Source organism: Podarcis gaigeae (genome assembly GCF_964106915.1).
Source record: "Podarcis gaigeae genome assembly, chromosome: 13".
Classification (NCBI taxonomy): Eukaryota; Metazoa; Chordata; class Lepidosauria; order Squamata; family Lacertidae; genus Podarcis; species Podarcis gaigeae.
In genome coordinates this window covers 11,106,270-11,130,413 of record NC_139689.1, presented here as the reverse complement: position 1 = coordinate 11,130,413, position 24,144 = coordinate 11,106,270, and the positions used below count along the sequence as shown (strand labels likewise).

Genomic DNA, 24,144 nt, shown 5'->3' with positions numbered 1-24,144 from the left:
AACTGCCTGGAGAAAAGCAATGGAGGTTTTGACAGCTGTCAAAGAGCTGTCAAAAAGGAAGATTAAAATAGAGACTTTGTTATGAGGACTTTGCCGGTTACATTTGTTATAAATTGAACATAAACTGTTTCAAATATGGGCTAATAAGCTACTTGGACTGGTGGATGTGATTCTGGAAGGGAACTTTGCTACTGTAATCCATCTAGAGGAGCTGAGGGATATTGCATGTGTTTTTGACAGGAAACTTGAACAGTTGAATGGAACTTTTAATCTCCTGGGAAACTCCAGGAATGGAACATTATTTTGTCTACAGAGGTCTATACACTACAGGAAACAATGGAACTATTTGTTGGAAAATGAAAGGAACATGATGCAATGCTTTGCTCCTGAATAACAAGCCTCTGCAGAGACACTAGAAACTTTTGGAAAAAGAACATTTCTGTGGGAGAACAGAGAAACAAAAAGGAGGAGAATGATTGACAAGAACAAGGAAACAACAAGAACTAGACAGAACTGGGAGAGGGAACATTTGGGACATCCAGGTTTGACAAGCTTATGGAAACAAAATTGGAGTTTTTACTCCTGGATATAAAAACCTGGATAGAAGAAATGGGCCCCTCTTTTTGATAGACTCCTTCTATGATTGGACACTCGTAATTAAAGACTGGCAAAGAACCTGAGGGACATAGTGTAATGTGGGAACTCCAGGAAGATATTAGAAGTAGAGGGATAGGTGAAACGCAAAGGGGAAAGAGGGGAGGGAAAGTTGGAATCCAAAGGTTGTAAAATCACTACTCATATTTATTTTATTTCCATCTGTACTATATTTGAAAGGGGGGAACTCGTGGAAGGGAATAGATCGATCTTAGGGGATGGGAATGTGGATAAATTGGGTTACTGATGATGAGTGTAATTTGGGGATAAGAACTTGTTGAATTTAATTGCTTATTTGGAAGATTTGGAACACAAGAGGGGGTAGGGAGGGGAAGTCCTGGTTATTGGCAAAAAGTTTATAAATTGGAGTTAATTTGTTTTAATTTGTTTTAATTTGGAAAACCTTAATAAAAATTATTATTAAAAAAAAGAAAACTATCTACAGACCTGAGTGAAAACTATCTACAGTATCCCCCTGCTGGCCCAGGGTGAAACTTCACTACATAATACCCCTTCCCACCGAGATAAGGCGTTAGTTACAATTGTAATGGTTTCCTTATATACAGGACTACGCGTAATGGTTCAATTAGACACAAAAGCATATCGGTTACATTTCCCATACTTAGACCAACAGTGATACATGTCCAACAACATAGTCCTTTAAATAAGTTGGGCGCTTGGAAACTCTGCCAGACCGCCGGGGACTGGTAGCCAAGTCTGGAGGGCCACACAGTTCTTGCTGAGGCTGTGGTGCGACCCTAGGTGGCGTTGAAACCAAATCGCCTGGATCCGCTGCTGTGGGTGGAGCCTCCGCAAGTGGAGTGGTCTGAGTCTGTGGTAAGTCTGGCAGACCCTCTGAAGCGGCTTGGTTCAGCTCCACGCTGGCAGTTTGCCAAGGAGGTGTAGGTGGAGCCTCGCCATCTGTAAGTGTCTCTTCTGGAGCCACAAGCGCAGTTGGGGGCACCACGGTAGTGTCCAAGTCCCCAACCCTGCGCCTAAGCTGGTCTATGTGCCGGCGCCGCAAGCGTCCATATTCGAGTGCCACCTGGTACGAGCGAGGTCCAGTGACTCCCACTACTGTGGCTGGCACCCAAGGAATGTCTCCCACATAGTTCCGGGCAAAGACCTGGTCTCCTGGGACAAATGACCGTGGCGCGTTGCCACAGCCTGGGGGTTTGGCCACAGCAAAGTCCGGGTGCAGCCGGTCGAGCGGTGACCTGAGGCGGCGGCCCATAAGCAGTTCTGCAGGACTCCGCCCTGTGGCCGTATGAGGGGTGATGTGTTGCACGAACAAGTATTTGGCGACCCGCTCGTGCCTGTCTCCCCGGTCCAGGCGTGCCACTGCCTCTTTTGCCGAGCGCACCATTCTCCCTGCTTGCCCGTTGCTGGATGGATGAAAGGGTGCCATTAGGGCATGGCGGATGCCCAGTCCCAAAAGATACCGCTCAAATGTGCCTGACGTGAACTGCGGTCCGTTGTCGGAGACAAGGACATCAGGACACCCATGCGTTGCAAACAGACCTCACAGCACCCGGTTAACGGCCTCGGTAGTGGTGGAGGGCATCAGGGCCACCTCCAGCCATTTGGAATAGGCATCCACCACTACCATAAAGGTCCGGCCGTGAAAGGGGCCAACCAGATTGATGTGCACCCTCGACCAGGGTGTCTTTGGCGTCTCCCAGGTGTGTCCCTTACTTGCCGGTGGTGCAGGCCTCGACTCTTGGCACGCTTGACAGGCGGACACCCAGGCAGTGATGGCATCGTCCATGTTAGGCCACCAGACGTAACACCGAGCCAACGCCTTCATTTTGACAATTCCCGGGTGGCCAACGTGCAGAGCCTCCAGGAGGTGCTGACGAAGTCCCTGGGGAATCATGAGGCGGTCTCCCCACAGCAGACAGCCACGATGAGCCGAGAGTTCATGTTGTCTGGTTGCGAAGGGCTGGAACTCTGATGCAAAAGGCCCTTGTGGCCACGCCCTCCACACCCAGTTGAGCACCTGGCTGATGGTGCGATCCTGGGCAGACGGGGAGGCCACAGTGGCAGCCGATACAAGGTGCTGCCGGAAGATCCTCAATCAGAAGGAGTAATGAAGCTGGAGCCGGGTCTTCCACAAATGCTGGAAGAGGGCAACAGCTGAGGGCGTTGGCATGGCCCATCGATTTCCCCGGGCGATGGACGAGCCAGTAGTGGTAGGCAGCCAGGAAAACAGTCCATCACAGCATACGTGGCGAGAGTACCGGTGGAGTTGGACGATCACCGGCGAGGAGGCCCAGGAGTGGCTTGTGGTCAGTGATGAGGTCAAAAGTCCTCCCATAGAGGTATTCATGGAACCTCTTCACTCCAGCCACAAGTGCCAGTGCCTCCTTGTCAAGCTGGCTGTAATTCCGTTCCGTTGGAGATAGCATCCTGGAAAAGTAGGCGAGCGGTGCTTCTCTTCCATCTGGAAAATGGTGACTAAGGACAGCGCCAATGCCAAAAGGTGAGGCGTCGCAGGCAAGGACCAGCGGCCTGGATTCACTGTACTGTACCAGCACACGGTCCAATGAAAGGAGAGCCTTGACCGCGTTGAAGGCCGCCATCTCCCGATGACCCCAGGCCCAAGGCGTCTTTGTGCTAAGGGGTCGGTGAAGAGGCTCAGCCACTGTGGCTTTGTGGGGCAGGAACATGTTATAAAAGTTCAGCAGCCCCAGGAATGCCTGCAACTCCATCTTGTTCTTTGGGATGGGGGCCTGCTGGATAGCGCGGATCTTGGATGTGGTCGGGTGGAGGCCGGAGGCGTCGATAAGATAGCCCAGGAAATCTACCTGTGGAACGGCGATCTGGCACTTCTCCCTCTTTACCTTGAGCCCGGCCTCTTGGAACTTGGTCAGCACGGCACGGAGGCGCTCGAACAGCTGCTGGTGTGAGTCTGCGGACACCAAGACGTCATCAAAATATGGTACCACGCCCGGAAGCCCTTGCAGGAGACGCTCCATAAGGCTTTGGAAGATGCCAGGAGCCACACTCACCCCGAACTGCAACCGGTGGCATGGGAATGCCCCTCGGTGGGTGATGATCGTCTGGGCTTCAGCAGTGGCATCATCGACGGGCAGTTGTTGATAGGCTTGGGCAAGATCCAGCTTAGCGAAGACCTTACCCTCACCCAGGGAATGCAGCAGGTGTTGGACAACAGGAACCGGATAAGCGTGCTGCTGAAGTGCCTTGTTGATCGTGCACTTGTAGTCAGTGCTGATTCTCACCGACCCATCTGGCTTGACAGGCGTGATGATGGGGGTTTCCCACTTGGCGTGGTCAACCGGCTCCAAAACTCCTTGGGCGATCAGTTTGTCTAGTTGTTCGTCCACCTTAGCCTTGAGAGCAAAGGGAACCCGGCGTGGCTTTAGCTTGATTGGGGCGACTTGTGGATCAAGGCTAAAGGAGATGGGCGTACCTGTATATTGCCCCAAGGTGCCGTCAAAAACCTCGGCAAAGTCTTTGACCAGACCCTCAGTCTCTGCGTTAGAGATGCAGTTGATGCCGGTGACTTCCAGGCCGAGGGCATCAAACCAGTCTAGCCCTAGGAGGCTTGTCCGCTGACCTTCGACCACCACCAACCGGAGCAGGCCCGAAAAATCCTTGAAGGTGATCCGGAACCGGCCAACGCCTACCACGGGAATGTCGTTTCCCTGGTAGTCTCTCAGGTGTACGCGGTGAGATTCGAGTTGCCTTTTGGACACTCTGGGTACCAGTCTTTTGATGGTGCTCCAAGACACGATGGACAGGGCAGACCCGGTGTCGATCTCCATGTCACATGGAGCTCCTTCAATGAGCACCGTGACGTTCAGCTTGCGTCGCGTAGGCGAGTCGGTTTGGCCAATCGTGGTTCCAGACAGGCAGCGGCAGTTGGTGAGAGCGAAACAACTTTCCTTGGCAGAATGGAGTGAAGACTTGGACTTGCGAGTCAATGAAGGGGGGGGGGGGTGTCAGACGGAGCCGATCGGCAGACCTTAGCGATGTGGCCCCTTCTGGAATACTTCCTACAGATGGCGTCTCTGAATCGACACTTGGCACGGGAATGGTTGCCTCCACAGCCGGCACATTCCGGTTGGCCCTTGGACTTCTGTTGGAACTTTCTGCGCTCCCGCTTTGTCTGGTGCATGTCATCGTCTTCACTGGAGGATGCCTCATCACTGCTGGCCTCTTCATGATGCACCAGAACTGGCTTCCTAGCAAGACGCGGGCTGCTGGACTTGCGGATCTCCTGGGCGGAGCATTCAGCAGCTTCTGAGGCCACAGCCTCCTCAATGGCTTTCTGTAGCGTGAGGTCTGGCTTGGCGAGGAGACGCCGTTGCAGATGGATGTCCCGGACCCCGCAGACGATTCGATCCATCAGGGCATCGTCTAAGTCTCGGAACTCGCAGTGCATTGCAGCCTGTCGCAGGGCAGTGGTGTAGTTGTTGATTGACTCCCCCTCTGCCTGGTTCCAGTGGTAGAACGCATGGCGGGCAGCAATCTTGGACAGCTTTGGTGCGTAGTGGTTGCAGAGCTTTTCTTGGATCGTGTCCCACAGTGTTGCCTGGACTGCTTCAGGCGCAACCAATGCTTGGGCCGTCTCGAAAACCTCAGGCCCACAGAGGATGAGGAATAGGCCCCGCTTACGCTCCTGTGATACTTGCGTCAGCTGGTTGGCTTGGAGGTAGCAGTCGAACCGAGCGAGGTAGGAGTCCCATGATTCAGAGGCTTGCACAAACGGCGGTAGAGGCACAAGTGAAGCCATGATTCCGATGCCAGCGTGAAGGGCGATGGATGGAACACCGTGCACTAGCCAGAACAGTCAGCTCTGAATTGGTTCTGTTCAGTGATTTCGCTCAGTGATTCAGCTCAGTGATTCAGCTCTGCTCAGAGGTGGCTGCATCTGGCTGTGCTCTGATGTCCATCAATCCCATCCTCATCGCCAGTGTTAAGTTGTGGGCGAACATAGCAAACGACACAGCGATTTCTCCAGAGCAGCTCTTTACTTGCAAGCTGGACAGAACTGAACAGCAAACAGCTCAGCCGGCCTGCTTTTATAGGCAGCCGCCTGTCAACATTGCAGCAACAACAACCCAGGGTTTCCCGCCTAAAATAACTGACGTGGACCTGAGTGAAAACTATCTACAGACCTGAGTGAAAACTATCTACCGTATCCCCCTGCTGGCCCAGGGTGAAACTTCACTACATAACAATTTATACCTTTCTTTTTGTTAGCTGCTCTCTGTTGTTCAGGTCAGGCCTTACCACAATAATATAGCATTTAGGGGAAAAAATGCAAGCTAGTAACCCAGCACCAGAAGCAAAGATGGAGAAGATCTCCACAGCCACCATGTATTTTCCTCTGGTGCTCAGGTAGGTTGGAATGAAGGAGAGCCAAACACTGCAGAAGACCAGCATGCTGAAGGTGATGAACTTGGCTTCGTTGAAAGTGTCAGGCAACTTCCTGGCTAGGAAGGCCACCGTGAAGCTGATAGTGGCCAGGAAGCCCATGTAGCCCAAAACACAATAGAACATGGAGACTGACCCTTCATTACAAAGAAATATCATTTCTTCAGGCATTGAGTGCATGTCCACATCTGGGAATGGGGGAGAGGTTGCCAGCCAGAGGACACAGATTCCTACTTGAACAATGGAGCAGGAAAAGACAATGGAATAAGCCAGTTCTTTGCCTACCCATTTCCTCATATTGGATCCTGGTTTAGTAGCCATGAATGCCAAAACCACCAATATGGTTTTGGCTAAGATGCTGGAGAGGGCCACAGAGAAGACAATGCCAAAAGCAGTTTGTCGGAGAAGGCAAGTCACCATATTAGGTTTTCCAATGAACAACAAAGAAGAGAGGAAACACAAGAGGAGGGTGATAAGGAGACCATAGGTGAGGCTTCGGTTGTTGGCTTTGACTATGGCTGTATTGCGATGCTTAATGAAGATGCTGAGCACCAGAACTGTGATGAGAGAGAATAAAAGTGCAGAGGAAGTTGAAACAATGGCCAAGGTTTCATCAAAGGCTAGGAAGTTTGGAATCTTAGGAATGCATAGATACTGGCCACTGTTTGGATACTGATCTGCTGGGCAACTGACACATGTTTCCATGTCTGAAAACAAAGAAACAATGCATGACAGTTTGAAGCATCCAAAACTATTTTTAAGAATTTCCTCATCAATAATCCATCTAGCACAATGGTTTCCACCTAAAAATGTTTAAGAACTTCAAGCCCAAATGATTTTAACCTTTAGGCATCAAAAATAAATCTCATGAATCAAACCCAGAATTTTCTACATGGAGGACATCTGCTCTTACAGTCTAAGAACCACACAAACTATTTAGCAAATTTAGTAATAAATTACAGCTGAAATCTTTGGAGTCCAGAAAGGCAAGTTTAATGAGACATTCACCCTCTTGTCAAAAACCTAACTCTTAGTGGAGAAATCACCAATTCTATTCCACCCTAATTTTGTGGAGGTAAAATATATATTTTTTAAAATTCTTTGAAATATTTTAAAGATAAAAATATGTTGATGTTTTCTATAAACAATGAGATCAACACATCAATTTAATTTAAACCTTCCCTCCTTCAGCAGTTTAATAACCATGGAATTGCATTGTTTGGTATTGTCTTAAGATGACATTGTCCACCTTTCTCATTTGAGATCATTCCTTCTGGACATGGATCACAATCATAGCAGCAAAACTTCTTCCCCTCCTTCTTTTTCTTCCCGTATCCAGAATGGCAGATGTCATTACATACAGAAGGGGGTGGCACCTATCCAAAGAGGTAGGAAAAGTTAATTTTTTTGGGGGGGTATTTATCTAGTATCCAATATCAGGTGATTTAACAGTAAATAGAAGGACTAATAGTGTGAAATATATGATCCATAGGTGCACAGGTGTCACATACAGTGGGGGTAAAGAGCTGCTCCTCTAAGCATTGTACAAACTCAATAAAACTGCAATATTTATACCTAGATCATCCACCTTTACAGCTGTGCCAGAATTCAGTCTAATTTCACCTCAGAACCTAACTGCATTTTCTTCAAGGATTTCACATATGTTCTTTGTTGTGACTCAAGGAGATGGGAATTAAAGGTACCCCATTACAGTGGTTCTGTTCCTACCTGCAGGGTCACACTGAGAAACTAGTACAGTGGTACCTCGGCTTACATACGCTTCAGGTTACATACGCGTCAGGTTACAGACTCTGCTAACCCAGAAATAGTGCTTGAGGTTAAGAACTTTGCTTCAGGATGAGAACAGAAATCGTGCTCCAGCGGCGCAGCCGCAGCAGGAGGCCCCATTACCTAAAGTGGTGCTTCAGGTTAAGAACAGTTTCAGGTTAAGTACGGACCTCCGGAATGAATTAAGTACTTAACCCGAGGTACCACTGTACCAGGAAACCGCTCCATGGCTTTTGGGCTTTGGTGTCCCTTTAAGACCCATTCTGTGTTTTGTTGCCATTTCTCACCAGTATGAAACTCTTCAGAATCATATCCTAGGATCTGGAACACAGTGTCATCTGTATGGTGATGATGTGCTGCTCTATCTCTCCATTCCATTGGAATGAGAGGAGGTGGTGAAGGTACTGGACATGTGTCTGGAGAGAGTGAAGGATTGGATGGGATCTGAATCCTGATAGGAGGGAAATGCTTTGGGTACGTGGTTCCTACTCCTGACCTGTTCTGGGAGAGGTTGCACACTCTCTGAAGCCAGAAGTTCTTAAGTCTGGGAGTACTCCTTGATTCTAACTCACTACTAGAGTCTTAAGTTGCTTCTGTGGCTAGAAGGGCTTGCACCCACCTGAGACCTGTTCACCAGCTACAACTGCTCCTAGATGTACGAACCCTGAAATTAGCATCATACAAACTCAATCAGATTATAATATTCCTTCTCAGCCCAAACAACGATATAGCTAGCTTAGTCTTCAGTCTAATGCCACTAACTGGAGATTTGCATCAAGGAATCCACAAACAAGAATGTTGGCCAACGCTGGGCTCTCTGATAGCCATTCTTCCTTCTTAGTGTGAGATGTCTTTTGTGCCTCTTAATTTTTTGGTATTTTGGCTCATTCTTTAGTTTACTGTTAGATCTTACAGTATTTCTTATAGGACAACATTTTCTGCTAGATGGTTTATAGGCATAAAATAAAAATAAAGGGAATTTCAGTCTCACATGCAGTATCTTATCATGTACACAGTCGAACAGGCAGGGCCTCAGAAGCTGAAGGTGCAAACATAGAGGAAAAGTCACTCTTTCTAATAGAGTATCTCTCCATAAGTAGTATTCATGTAGATTGAAATCTTATTTTAAACCAGATTTTCAATAGTGAATATCAAAGTTAATAATGTCCTATTACGTCCCATATTGGGGATAACCACAAATTATGGCATTTATTTTCCATACCTTAGTGAAGCGTCTGTGCCATTTGATTCTGTCTTCATTAATGGTGAGCTCTTTGCCAGGAGGGGCCTGAGGATCCAACCTGCCCACTTTCACCCTGACATATGAATGATTTGGGAAAGTGACCAAGTTGGTAATATCCAAGCCAGCTGCTAACTCTCCATACTGATTTAATGTAATGTCATCCCCAGCACTGTTGTTGAATGAGATTCTCTGCAGGAGTGAATGGAGCTAAGAGGAAGAGAATAAAAATGTCTATAAAGCATTCTGATTAAGATTGTTGGATAGCATCCCTAGATGGAATCGAATTCTTTTCCTTTAGCAGTTAAACACTTCAGTTCACAATGGGACAATATTTCCGTTGCACATACAGGAGGAGTTGGAAATCATGAATCAGTCTCAATTCAACAGTCAAGAGGCTTCCATAAAGATATGTGAAGGACAGTTAAGCCTATAGATCTGTTTGCTTGGGATCAACCTTTGTCAAAACCCATGAAAGGGAAGAAATTTGAGAAGCCAAGCAAGAGAAGAGATGGGAGCTCATTCTCTCAAAACATTGGAAGGCAACATGAGAACGTCTGACTGGACCTTTCCTTAGTTTATTGAGTAGACTTGAGCATTGGTGTTAGGGATAACAAGTGGTCAGTGGGAGAAGAGGGAGCAGACTGGGAGGAGGAGGTGTCAGAAACAAAAGAGGCAACAGGGTTAAGGGAGCAGGAAGAGGCTATGGTAGACTGAAATCCAGACTCAGAGGCAGAAGAGGAGAAGGGAGAAAAGCAGGGTCTGGAGACAGTGATCACACAGTTGCTAGCCTCTTCTGGGGACCTACCAGTGAGGCTTCAGGGCCCAGAAACCCCTGGTGGTGGGCATACAGGGAAAGATGAGGAGTTGGGGACGGGGCCTTCCAGGAGGTGCCCAGGTAGTGGCTGCTCCCTGGTGGGCTGCTCTTCTGTTTTCTCTTGGATATGAGGATCCCTGCAAAAGCCAGTGCCTGGGGTTGGGGTCCTGGTTGTTCTCCCTCAGAATTATGTACCCGGGGCCATGGGCCCCGGGCCCCCAACCTTACACCACTGGGGAACTGGACAGGTAAGAGAGACAGGGACAATTGGGGAGGGGTATGGGGAGAAAACAGAGGGGTTTGCAGTGTGAAGGAGGTGGTTGGCACAGCTACAGTTACCTGTAGTTGTTGGTAGTCTGTTGCTTCTGAAAGTCTGTGTCATCTAAAGTCCGTTTAGTATCGTTATAGGAAATACTCTAATTCCCATCTTTCATACAATAAATTTACTTAAGGTTTATTTTTAATTTCTTATTTTTTATTCTTTTATTTCTTTACTGATGATTAAATGCCTACTCACAAAATGGACCAATGCAGTGAATGGTTTGTAACAGGGAACAATACCTGCCAAGGATCTACATATTGAGGAGAGAGTTTTCCTTTAGCATTTCTTATTTTGCGGATGATTCCAGCCAAGTGCATGCTATTCAAGGCATGTGCCAAAGCATAGACAGCATTATAAATACTGTAGCTGTGGCCAGTCATGTTCATTTCAAAAAGTGGTGCTGGCAGGTTCTCCAGTATTTCCTCTCCAGTACACATTTTATCAAAGAATGTTGAGAAAGTGGAATTTGAAAGTGAACAGCCGAATGCATCTTCCCAGAAATCTTGGATAAAACCATCTGCCTCTGTCAAATGAGGATGTATACTTTGAAGAAAGTATTTAAAGTTGTGAATCTCCTTGAAGTGAATTGCAAAGGAGATGGCACCATGGAGCATTTGTATATTAACATCAATACTTTCTTGAAGGCTATGTAATATGAAATCAATTTGGGCAGTTGTAATCCATACTTTTCCTTCATGGGACTTCTTACTAAGAAATAGCAGCTGAGTTAACTTCATTACCTTTAAAGTAACTGACAACCATATAATAAATCTACTTTCTCCGTATACAAGAACTGCATTGGCTTTGCTGGTTGTAAAAGTTGGTAACAAAATCCTTGAGTCATCCAGCATTTTCAGTAAGTTGGCATTATAATGTATACTGGGTTTAACTCTTTCTGTAAATGCTGAACAGATTCCATTCTTTAAAAACATTTGCTCAATTGTCTGTAAGAACTGTTCCCCAGCTTCATTAGCTGGAGTCAAGAGCCCAACCCATTTCCATCTGAAATGCAGAAGTAACTGGATAATTCCCTGATATTGAAGGTCTTCATTGGGGACCATGCGGTAAAAGGAAGGGAACTTGGTTCCATCATTTATGGCTGGTTCAAATAAACCATATGAAATCTGGAAAAAGCAAAAGCCAAACGTTTCCAAGTGGAAACGAGAACTCATGATATTCCAATTTATTTAAACACGCCCCACACATATATAGAATATATATTCAATATATATTCCAAGTTTACCAGGTTTAGGGACAGCACCAAACCCAACTTACATAGAAAACAGAGATAATTTTGCTCAATGATTCCTGTAGATATTTATTCTTGTTATTATGGCATCATCACAGCTTCATTCTTGTACATATTGATTGTCTCCAATTAGAGAGGAACAAGGCTAAGTGGATCATTGAACAAAAGTCCAAGATGGAGGTGGAGCAATAGAAATTGTTGATCATGCTCTTTTGCTTTGTAACCTTGTAGAGAGAGGTTGCTTCTGCATCTGCTAAGAACTCTCTCAGGAAGATATCTTGGGAAATCCTGAAGATCTCTATTAGACTGCATATGTTATTATTCGCTGAGCAGAATAAATCACATCATATAAAATATCAGTAAGATACAGAAACACCATGCTAAGCATTCCAAGAAAGATTAAAAGAACAAAAATAGCAATCCAACAATGAAGTAAAACAGCACACTACTGAAACCACTATATAATGCTCTGAAGTGACGGCTGAGAGATGACAGAACAATAACAGCCTTTTCAATTAGCCTCTGAAAGTGAACAATGTTGATTAACATCATACTTTGGGAAAGGAATATATTGATTCTCAAGGGGAGGAACATTTTTAGTTAATGCCTTCTGAGTAATTTTTGCTTATGAACCAACGTCAATGTCATATATTGAGTAGCTCACAGGAAGCCAGTGCAGTGCGTTCAGGATTGATGTATATGAACCAGTCTAAGTGCCTCATATATATACCTGGAAGCTATACAGAAATCTCCTATTTTATCTATTGCCCTTCTTACAAACATTGTTGGATATGGTTATTATGGCTCTTTTACTTTGTCCATTTTCCCACTCCATATTTATGAATCAGTAGATTCCTACTGCAAGGAAAGCATGAAATCTCTGTTTTCCAAAACCCATATTCTACCTGTGGAATCTTGAAAAGACCTAAGATATTTGCCATGCACCAGGAGGTATCAGAACTGAGTCCCCCAATGACTCCTATGACATTTTTCTGGATGCCACACCTGTAGTTGGGAACAAAGTGACGTGATTTAAAGAGCAGGTCCAGAGTGTTTCGGTAGGTCATCTTAGAATCATAATAGCTATCATAGATGTGGAAGCCGAGAGAGACATTGGGCAACATCCTGGGATTCTGGTTGATCTCATCAACAGCAAACACCAAGGCCAGGATTTGCTGGTAGAATTTAGTCACTACCCTGCAAATGGAGTGAGAGTGGGAAAATTAAACATAATCTAGATATGAGAGTTTCATCTTCTACCTAAAATGAGAGGACAAAGCCAGAATAGTTTATTTATTTATTTAGGCAATAGAATAATAATGTGTCGTTAAGAAAGCTGTTGCACATTTCTTCATATCTTCAGCAACCTATGTTTGTTTTCACCACATTGAAAATTTGGGTATCATCAACAAAGTTGAGTAGACTTTTGGCTATATGTTTCTCTTGTGTTTTTATGCCATCTCTTTTCTCTTTCTCCTGCTCTCTTTTCTGTCTCTCTTTACAGAATTGGATTTTTAAAAAAGCTTAATGTTCATATCCTATGTGCACAGAGATTTCTAATAAAATCTCTCCACATTCAAAAAATAAAGTGGAAGAGATCCCCCCCCAATCAATAAAAGTTATTTTCAGTCAGAAACAGCTTATAAGCAATAGATAAAATAATTTTAATTACTGGTTACTTACAGTGGGGTATCAGTGAAGACCTGGGAAGGGTGTATCTTGAAGGATAATTTGGGGACTATGTAAAAGATATGAGATGCCATTGCACCAATGACCAGGTCACCTGGCTCATACCACTCGTGTGGAACATGAACAGGATGATTTGTTGCGCATTTAACACTTTGTCCTTGGGACACTATATTGGGGAGCAGCAGAAGCAGCAGGAGGAACATCCTGATGGCAAATACCCTTGTCTGCATGGACTCCCCTGCTTCTCCCGACAGTATTATTCCTCTCCTCCACCTGATCTGAACAAGGCAAATTGGGTGACAGCTGACTCTGTCAATTTGGCACTTTAAGGGACACGTATCCACCTTATTGTTAGCTTGAACATTGTCACAACAGAATGCCTTGGATGGCAAACAAGATGAAGTGATTTGATATGAAAGAGGGAAACTGATAACTGATAAGTAACAGAGCCCTGCCTAGTTGTCTATGGAGCACAGAGGAACTTATAATCATTTCAGGCTTGGTTGTTGATTCTTTTTTTCCACTGTGATATCTGGAGGACCAGCCAGGTGGATTGATTATTGTAATTTTAATAATGATAGGGGAGAGAAGCACTTGTGCAGTATTTTTGGATTCTATGGCTCATCAGCAGTAGGGGAACTGCTAAGATATTACCATTATTATTTTTAAATATATATTTTTCATTTATTTCCCAATATTGTTCCAATACCAGCTTCATTATAACAATACCAATTTATTTAATTAATGCAATTATGAATGCCAATTATTCAAATTCCAAATTATATGATTTAATTAAACTGGCCCCCTTGCATGCTAGATCTGATGGCTTCATATTTTTACATTATTTCTGCATTCCACTGTGTTAATAATTTTCATTACATTCCATGCAAATAAAATAATCCCTTATATAACAGTTACAGTCTTGTGTTTCTATTTGTGTTGGAATATTAGGTAATGTATATAAAGTTTTAAGTGAGGAACTCTAACTGTATCCCTTATTCTTTCCTGCATGTGACAGGTTTTCCCCATGATGTTTTCCCATCCATATATGGTTCTGTATCCTTCATTCCTACAGCTGTTGATGGATCCCATCATGCACTGGGAGAAGCAGTTATCCCACTGTTTCCAAAAGTCAATGCAACGTTTTGTCCTGTGATTCGGCTTCTAGTAAAAAAGCAGTGTTCACCATTTTTTTCAGCCTAGGAAGAATGATCTGAACCCAGACTGCAGATAGTTAATCTAAAAGCCTCTATTGCTGCAGCTGGTAGACAGGAAGCCGGATCTGCCAATGTAATTATATTTGTCACATCACAAAATCATAAGTAAGGAATGAACCTAAAAGGTCATCTAGTTCACTCTTTGCTATGGCAGAATATCTAGAGTTGAGCTGGCTCCATCCTTTCCCTGCTCCCTAAATTGGGAGATCCTTCATTCTCCCACTTATGTAACACTGATGAGATATGGTTTGCCATCACCCTAACTGAATTGTGGCAGCAATTCCGGAGAGCATTCAAGCCTTACCAAGATGTGGGGACCCTGGATAATAGCATCAATAGACCTTAGAAACAACACATTTGTATTCTCTGAAGTCATCTGGCATGCTTGAGATATTCTCTGTCACAACTCTTTCAATCTGGTTAGAAGTGTAGTTCAGAAGACTCAAAGTCTTGTCCTATTATAGATAGTAGTATCCAATGTGCGGAGAGAGATAAAGATTGTAGAGCCTTCAACTATTTCACAATGTGTGTTCCTTCTGGTACCCTGTGTTGTCTTCAACATGAATTTGCAGATTACTTGAAATAATTATTGAGACTTTTTATTAATAATCAAGCACTCATACATGTACAACACCCATCAACTGAACGTAACCCTTTCTAAATTGAAAGTCTGACAGTTTTGCTATTAAGAATCTATTTGATTCAAAGGTACAGTAATACATGACAGGGGTGTATAGAGTGTTAGGGGAGGGGTAGTAACTATAGTGGGGAACAAGTCATGCTCCTTCTGGTGTAGTTTGTCTACCTCTGATCCCCTACCACCTGCACTCAGCTCTCCCCTGTGGCTCCTAAAACTGTCAGCATGCAACAGCAGCCACACCCCAGGAAACAGATTCACTGGCAGCCTACACCAGGTGAGTGTAGCCAATGGATCTCAAACCTTCAGTGAGTTAGGGAATTTCTCAGCATGCAAAGGCAGGATATAGCAGATTGAGTGGATGAGAGCAAAAGAGGTCCAATGCTCAACAAGGTGGCTACTGAAAGGGCCGCAGAAGGAAATGAGGGGCAGATGGGTCTCATAAACATAGGAAGGGAGCTCATCTAGGAGAAGGAAACTTTGAACTTAAACCACCACTGCTTTACAGCTGTACTCATTCGTGAAAAAGGCTTTGGGAGTAGACCCTGAAGAAAAATCTGTACCCATTGCCTTTGGGAAACTTTGGCAGACAAAAAACTAAAGAATCAAACTCTATCCACATCCAGAGTAGGGACCCGGAAATTTATACCTTCTAGCAAGTCCATGTAGCCTCAGATCCAACAGAACCACAATTTTTTCTGTCATTTATAACTTCCTTTGTGTTAGCTGCTCTCTGTTGTTCAGGTCAGGCCTCACCACAATAATGTAGCATTTAGGGGGGAAAATGCAAGCCAGCAACCCAGCACCGGAAGCAAAGATGGAGAAGATCTCCACAGCCACCATGTATTTTCCTCTGGTGCTCAGGTAGGTTGGAATGAAGGAGAGCCAAACACTGCAGAAGACCAGCATGCTGAAGGTGATGAACTTGGCTTCGTTGAAGCTGTCAGGCAACTTCCTGGCCAAGAAGGCCACTGTGAAGCTGATAGTGGCCAGGAATCCCATGTAGCCCAAAACACAATAGAACATGGAGACTGACCCTTCATTACAAAGAAATATGATTTCTTCAGTCATTGAGTCCATGTCCACATCTGGGAATGGGGGAGAGGTTGCCAGCCAGAGAACACAGATTCCTACTTGGACAATGGAGCAGGAAAAGACAATGGAATAAGCCAGTTCTTTGCCTACCCATTTCCTCATATTGGATCCTGGTTTGGTAGCCATGAATGCCAAAACCACCAGTATGGTTTTGGCTAAGATGCTGGAGAGGGCTATAGAGAAGACAATGCCAAAAGCAGTTTGTCGGAGAAGGCAAGTCACCTTATTAGGCTTTCCAAGAAACAACAAAGAAGAGAGGAAACACAAGAGGAGGGAGATAAGGAGACCATAGGTGAGGCTTCGGTTGTTGGCTTTGACTATGGCTGTATCATGATGCTTAATGAAGATGCCTAGCACCAAAATTGTGATCAGAGAGAATAGAAGCACAGAGGAAGTTGAAACAATGGCCAAGGTTTCATCAAAGGCTAGGAAATTTGGAGTCTTGGCAATGCATAGATCCTGGCCACTGTTTGAATATTGATCTGCTGGGCAACTGATACATGTTTCCATGTCTGAAAACAAACAAACAATGTGTGACAATTTGAAGTAACCATAACTAATCTTAAGAATTTTCTCATCATTAGTCCATCTAGCATAGTGTTTTCTATCTGAAAATATTTCTAAACTTCCAGCCCAAATGCCTTCCCTCTTGATGCATCAACAATAAATCTCATGCATGAAATCTGAACTTTTTACAAGGAGGACATCTGTTTTTATTGCCTTCCTTACTTTTTCTTAGAACCACTTATACTGTACAGCTAAAGAGAAATACATTACAGCTGAAATCTTTGAAGCCCAGAAAGGTGAGTTTGATTTATTTTTCTCCCTCTCATGAAACAACCTAAATCTTAGAGGAGAAAACACCACTTCTATTCCCCCCTAACTTTACAGAAGTTGGAGGTGAAATATATTGCCTACAATTTAAATATTTGTCTTCAAGTCATTTGAAATATAAGGTCACATTGACGTTATCTATAAAAAAATGAGATCAACACATGAATTTGATTTAAACCTGTCCTTCTCCAGTGGTTTAATAACCACGGAATTGCCAGTGAGCCCAGACCTTACTAAAATAAATTGCATTGTTAGGTATTGTCTATGATGGCATTGTCCACCTTTCTCATTTGAGATCATTCCTTCTGGACATGGATCACAATCATAGCAGCAAAACTTCTTCCCCTCCTTCTTTTTCTTCCCGTATCCAGAATGGCAGATGTCATTACATATAGAAGGGGGTGGCACCTATCCAAAGAGGTAGGAAGAGATAAATGTTTTAGGGGATTTATCTAATATCCAAGATCAGGTGATTTAACAGTAAATAGAAGGACTATTGTGAAATATATCATCCATAGGTGCACAGGTGTCACATACGGTGTGGTAAAGAGCTGCTCCTCTAAGCATTATATAAACTCAACAAGACTTCAGTATTCATACCTAGACCATCCACCCTTTCAGCTGCACCAGAATTCAGTCTAATCTCACCTCACAACCTAACTGCATTTTCGTTAAGGCTTTTATTGTTGTGACTCAAGGAGATAGCAACTAAACGTACCCCATTACAGTGGTTCTGTTCCTACCTGCAGGGTCACTCTGAGAAACTAGTACTAGGGAACCACTCCATGGCTTTTGGGCTTTGGTGTCCCATTAGGACCCATTCTGTCTTTTATACTATTTATTTATTTTTATACTATTTAAACAACTATTTGACTTTTAGAAGACATCTGAAGGCAGCCCTGTTTAGGGAAGTTTTTAATGTTTGATGTTTTATCAATTTATTATTATCATTATTAACATTTTGTTGGGAGCCGCCCAGAGTGGCTTGGGAAACCCAGCCTGATGGGCAGGGTACTACTACTACTACTAATTTATCATATGTATGAAACTCTTCAGAATAATATTCTAGGATCTGGCACATGGTGTCATCTGTATGCTGATGAATTGTAGCTCCATCTCTCCATTCCATTGGATAGCGAGGAGGTGGTGAAGTTGCTGGACAGGTGTCTGGAGAAAGTCATGGATTGTATGGGGGCTGACTCTTTATCAGAAAGAAATGCTTTGGGTGGGTATTTCCTATGCCTGACCTCTTCTGGGAGTGGTTGCACACTCTCTGAAGCCAGAAGTTCTTAAGTCTGGGAGTACTCCTTGATTCTAACTCACTACTAGAGTCTTAAGTTGCTTCTGTGGCTATAAGGGCTTGCACCCACCTTAGACCTGTTCACCAGCTACAACCGCTCCTAGATGTACGGACCCTGAAATTAGCATCATACAAACTCAATCAGATTATAATATTCCTTCTCAGCCCAAACAATGATATAGCTAGTTTAGTCTTCAGTCTAATGCCACTAACTGGAGATTTGCATCAAGGAATCCACAAACAAGAATGTTGGCCAATGCTGGACTCTCTGATGGCCATTCTTCCTTCTTAGTGTGAGATGTCTTTTGTGCCTATTGATTTTTTTTTGTTGTATTTTGGCTCATTCTTTAATTTACTGTTAGATCTTACAGTATTTCTTATAGGACAACATTTTCTCCTAGATGGTTTATAGGCATAAAATAAAAATAAAGGGAATTTCAGTCTCACATCCAGTATCTTACCATGTACACAGTCGAACAGGCAGGGCCTCAGAAGCTGAAGGTGCAAACATAGAGGAAAAGTCACTCTTTCTAACAGAGTATTTCTCTATCAAATGCGTATTCATTTTAAGCCAATATTTTCAATAGTGAATATCAAAGTTATAATATGTTAAGTTCTTTTGTTACATCCCATATTTTGGATAACCACAGATTATGGAATTTCAGGGACTGTGCATTTATTTTCCATACCTTAGTGAAGCGTCTGTGCCATTTGATTCCATCTTCATTAATGGTGAGCTCTGTGCCTGGAGGGGCCTGAGGATCCAACCTTCCCACTTTGACTCTGATGTATGATCTATTTGGGAAAGTGACCATGTTTGTAATATCAAAGCCAGCTGCTAACTCTCCATATTCATTTAATGTAATTTCATCGCCAGCACTGTTGTTGAATGAGATTCTCTGCAGGAATAAATGGAGCTAAGAGGAAGGAAAATCAAAAAGTCTATAAAGCATTCTAATAGTTTGATTAAGATTGTTGGATAGCATCCCTAGATGGAATCAAATCCTTTTCTTCTAGGAGTTAAACACTTCAGTTCACAATGGAGAGCAATATTTCATTTTTTAAAAAAATATTTTTTTATTGCTTTTTAACATACATACATATCATACATATCACAAACATACTTACACAGCCAAGAAAAAAGGGGGAAAAAAAGAAAAATGAAACATGTAATACATAAAAACATAGACAACTCAACTTACATTGACAAGCAATATTTCAGTTGCACAATGGGGAGCAATATTTCAGTTGCACATACAGGAGGAGTGGGAAACCATGAATCATTCTTAATTCAACAGTAAAGAGCCTTCCATAAAGATATATGAAGGAGAGTTAAGCCTGTTTGCTTGGGATCAGCCTTTGTCAAGACGCAAGAAATGGAAGGACTTTGAGAAGTCAAGCAAGAGATGAGATGGGAGCTCATGTTCTCAAAACATAGAAACATAATATGAGAACTGGACCTTTCCTTAGTTTATAGAGTGGATTTGAGCATTGGTGTTAGGGACTGGCTGGATGCAGAGGATTGGTTAGAGGCACCAGCTGGGGACCCCCAAGGGACCCCCAGGGAAAGAAGGCTTAGAGCCAGGGGATTGGTGGTGGGATGACAAGGAGTGGTCAGTGGCAGAAGAGGGCGAGAATAGGAGGAGGAGGTGTCAGAAACTGAACTGGCAATGGGGTTAAGGGAGCAGGAAGAGGCAGACAGCAATCCAGGAACAAAGGCCGAAGAGGAGGATGGAGAGAAGGAGGGTCTAGGGACAGTGATCAAACAGTTGCCAGCGTGTTCTGGGGAGCAAGTGGTGAGGCCTGGTTTGGCTTGAGGGCCCAGAAACCCCTGATGGTGGGCAGACAGGGAAGGATGAGGAGTTGGGGAAGGGCCTTCCAGGATGTGTCCAAGCAGCAGCAGCTCCCTGATTGACTGCTCTTCTGTTTTCTCTTGGACAGGATGAGGATCCCCACAGAAGCCAATGCCTGGGGGTGGGGTCCTGGTTGTGATCCCTCAGAATTATGTGCCTGGGGCCATGCATTCCTGGCCCCCAACCTTACACCACTGGTAACTGGACAGGTAAGAGAGAGACAGGGACAATTGCGGAGGGATTTGGAGAGAAAACAGAGGTGTTTGCAGTGTGAGGAGGTGGTTGTCACAGCTTCATCGACGTATAATTGTTGGTAAACTTTTGCTTTATTTCTTTACTGATCATTAAATGCCAACTCACATAATAAAGCAATGCAGTGAATACAATGAGGTAGTAGGAAAATATACCTGCCAAGGTTCTGCATATTGAGGAGCAAGTCGTCCACCAGCATCTCTCCTTTTGCGGATGGTTCCAGCCAACTGCTTGGTATTTAAGGCATGTGCCAAAGCATAAACAGCATTATAGATACTGTAGCTGTGGCCAGTCATGCTCATTTCAAAAAATGGTGCCGGGAGGCTCTCCAGCATCTCCTCTCCAGTACACATGGTTGGTGAGAGAGTGGAATTTGAAAGTGAACAACTGAATGCATCTTCCCAGAAATCTTGGATAAAACCATCTGTGTCTGTCCAATGAGGATGTATACTCCGAAGAAAGTCTTTAAAGTTGTGAATCTCCTTGAAGTGAATTGCAAAGGAGATAGCACCATGGAAATTTCTTATATTAACAAATTTTTGAAGGCTATATAATATGAATTCAATTTGGGTTGTTATAATCCATACTGTTCCTTCACGTGACTTCTTTTGAGGAAATAGTAGCTGAGAAAACTCCATTGCGCTTAAAGCAACTGACAACCATATAATAAATCTACTTTCTCCATATACAAGAACGACATTGGCGCTGCTGGTTGTGAAACTTGGTAACAAAATCTTTATGTCCATCATTTCTATTAAGTTACTGTTATAATTCATATTGAATTTAAGTTTTTCTGTGAATGCTGAACAGATTCCTTTCTTGAAAAGCATTGGCTCAATTGTCTGTAAGAAACGTTCTCCAGCTTCATTAGCTGGAGTGATGAGCCCAACCCATTTCCATCTGAAATGCAGAAGTAACTGGATAATTCCCTGATACTGAAGGTCTTCATTGGGGACCATGCGGTAAAAGGAAGGGAACTTGATTCCATGATTTATGGCTGGTTCAAATGAACCATATGAAATCTGGAAAAAGCAAAAGCCAAATGTTTCCAAGTGGAAGCAAGAGATCATGATATCCCAAAATATTTGTACACACACACACACACACACACACACACTGAATATATATCCCAAATGTACCAAATTACATAGAAAAACAGAGATAATTTTGCTCATGGTTTCTGTAGATATTTATTGTTATTATTATGGCATCATCACAGCTTTATACTTGTATACACTGATTGTCTCCAAGTAGAGAGGAGCATTTATCATCGGTCATGTTAATATACTAAATGGAGGTGGTTCATGTATTTTTGCTTTGTAACCTTTATAGCGGTTGAAGAGAGAGGTTGATACTCTATCCTCTAAGAACCCTCTCAGGAAGATCTCCTGGGAAATCCTGTTTTCTAAGCACAATAAACCACATCATAAAAAATATCAGCAAAATGCAAAATAATGTACCAGCACTACTTAAAACAACTAAAGTGAAATACAACAATGTAGCAGAATAGCACAGTGCTGACACCACTATATAAATGACGCTCTGAAATGACAGATGACAAATGCCAGAACAATAGCAAGAAAACAGTGTTGCCAATTAGCCTCTGAAAGTGAACAATGTTGATTAACATCATACTTTGGGAAAGGAATATCTTGATTCTTAAGGGGAGGAACATTTTTAGTTAATGTCTTCTGAGCAATTTTTGCTTATGAAAAAATGTCAATGTCTTATACTGAGTAGCTCAAAGGAAGCCAGTGCAGGGCCTTCAAGATTGATGTATATTGACCAGTCTAGGTGCCTCATGCACATATCTGGCAGCTATACAGAAATCTCCTGTTTTATCTATTAAACACAAATAGCCTTTCTTATAAACATTGTTGGATATGCTTATTATGGCTCTTTTACTTTGTCTATTTCCCCACTCCATATTTATGAATCAGTAGCTTCCTACTGCAAGGAAAGCATGATATCTATTTTTCAAAATCCATATTCTACCTGTGGAATCTTGAAAAGACCTAAGATGTTTGCCATGCACCAGGAGGTATCAGAGCTGAGTCCCCCAATGACTCCTATGACATTTTTCTGGATGCCACACCTGTAGTTGGGAACAAAGTGACGTGATTTAAAGATCAGGTCCAGAGTGTTTCGGTAGGTCATCTTTGAATCATAATAGCTATCATAGATGTGGAAGCCGAGAGAGACATTGGGCAACATCCTGGGATTCTGGTTGATCTCATCAACAGCAAACACCAAGGCCAGGATTTGCTGGTAGAACTTTGTCAACACCCTGCAAATAAAGTGAGGTATTGTTTGATGGGAAAATTAAACAGTGCACAGAATCTAGATAGGAGAGATTCACCTGCCTCCCTATAAGGAGAAGATGAAGCCAGCAAAGTTTATTTACTTATTTGGGCAATCTAAGAATACTGTGTAATTTTAAAAGCTGTTGCACATTTCTCCCTATCTTTAGCAACCCATATTTGTTTTCGCCACCTTGAAAATTTGGGTATCATAAAAAAAGTTGAGTACCATACTTTTCCTATTTTTAATGCCATCTCTTTTCTCTTTCTCCTACTCTCTTTTCTGTCTGTCTTTATAGATTTGGTGTTTTTAAAAAGCTTATTGTTCATTTACAATATGCACATAGCCTATATGCACAGAGATTTCTAATAAAATCTCTCCACACGTTTAAAAGATAAAGTTCTAAACCTAACCCCCCAATCAATCAAAGTTATTTTAAGATATAGCATATATGGAATAATTAAAATAACATTAATTAATGGTTATTTACATTGGGGCCTCAATGAAGTCATGGGAAGGGTGTTTCTTGAAGGAAACCTTGCGGACTATGTAATAGACATGAGATGCCATTGCACCAATGACCAGGTCACCTGGCTCATACCACTCGTGTGGAACATGAACAGGATTATTTGTGGTGCATTTAGCACTTTGTACTTGAGACACTATATTGGGGAGCAGCAGAAGCAGCAGGAGCAACATCCTGATGGCAAATTCCCTTGTCTGCATGGACTCCCCTGCTTCTCTCGACAGTATTATTCCTCTCCTCCACCTGATCTGAACAAGACAAATTGGGTGGCAGCTGACTCTGTCAATCTGGCAGTGTAAGGGACACGTATCCACCTTATTCTTAACTTGAACACTGTCACAACAGAATGCCTTGGATGGCAAATAAGATGCAGTGGTTTGATATGAAAAAGGAAAACTGATAACTGATAAGTAACAGAGCCCAGCCTAGTTGTCTATGGAGCAAAGAGGAGCTTATAATCATTTCAGCCTTGCTTGTTGATTCATTTTTTACACTGTGACAACTGAAGGTTCAGTCAGGTGGATTGATTACTGTAATTTTAGTAATGATAGGGGAGAAAATCACTTGTGCAGTATTTTTGGATTCTATGGCGCATCAGCAGTAGGGAAACTGTCAAAATATTACTATTATTATTTTTTAAATATATATTTTTATTGATTTAAAAATATTGTTCTAATAGTGACCTCATCATAACCATACCAATTTTATTTAATTAATACAATTATGAATGCCAATTATTCAAATGTCAAATTATATGATTTAATTAAACGTTTCCCCTTGCAAGCTAGATTTGATGGCTTCATTCTTCTTCATTAATTCTGTGTTCCACTATGTTAATAATTTCCATTGCATTCCATGCACATATAATAATCTCTTAGATAACAACTACAGTCTTGTGATTTCTATTTGTGTTGGTATATTAGGTAATTTATAAAGTTCCAAGTGAGGAACTCTAAGTCTAATCCTT

At 43.0% G+C, this 24,144-nt stretch overlaps 1 protein-coding gene across 1 annotated transcript; it reads right to left on the bottom strand.

The window, feature by feature from the left end:
• Positions 1-5,862: 5,862 nt before the first annotated feature.
• LOC310830759 (vomeronasal type-2 receptor 26-like) lies at positions 5,863-23,377 on the bottom strand (the record flags this gene model as incomplete). The annotated part of the gene is made up of 9 exons (XM_083710599.1): positions 5,863-6,764; positions 8,133-8,367; positions 9,068-9,295; positions 9,894-10,142; positions 12,379-12,670; positions 13,157-13,191; positions 18,935-19,144; positions 22,346-22,637; positions 23,142-23,377. The coding sequence occupies 9 exons, from the start codon at positions 23,375-23,377 to the stop codon at positions 5,863-5,865; spliced, it is 2,679 nt and encodes an 892-aa protein (XP_083566725.1).
• Between the last annotated feature and the right edge of the window lie 767 nt (positions 23,378-24,144).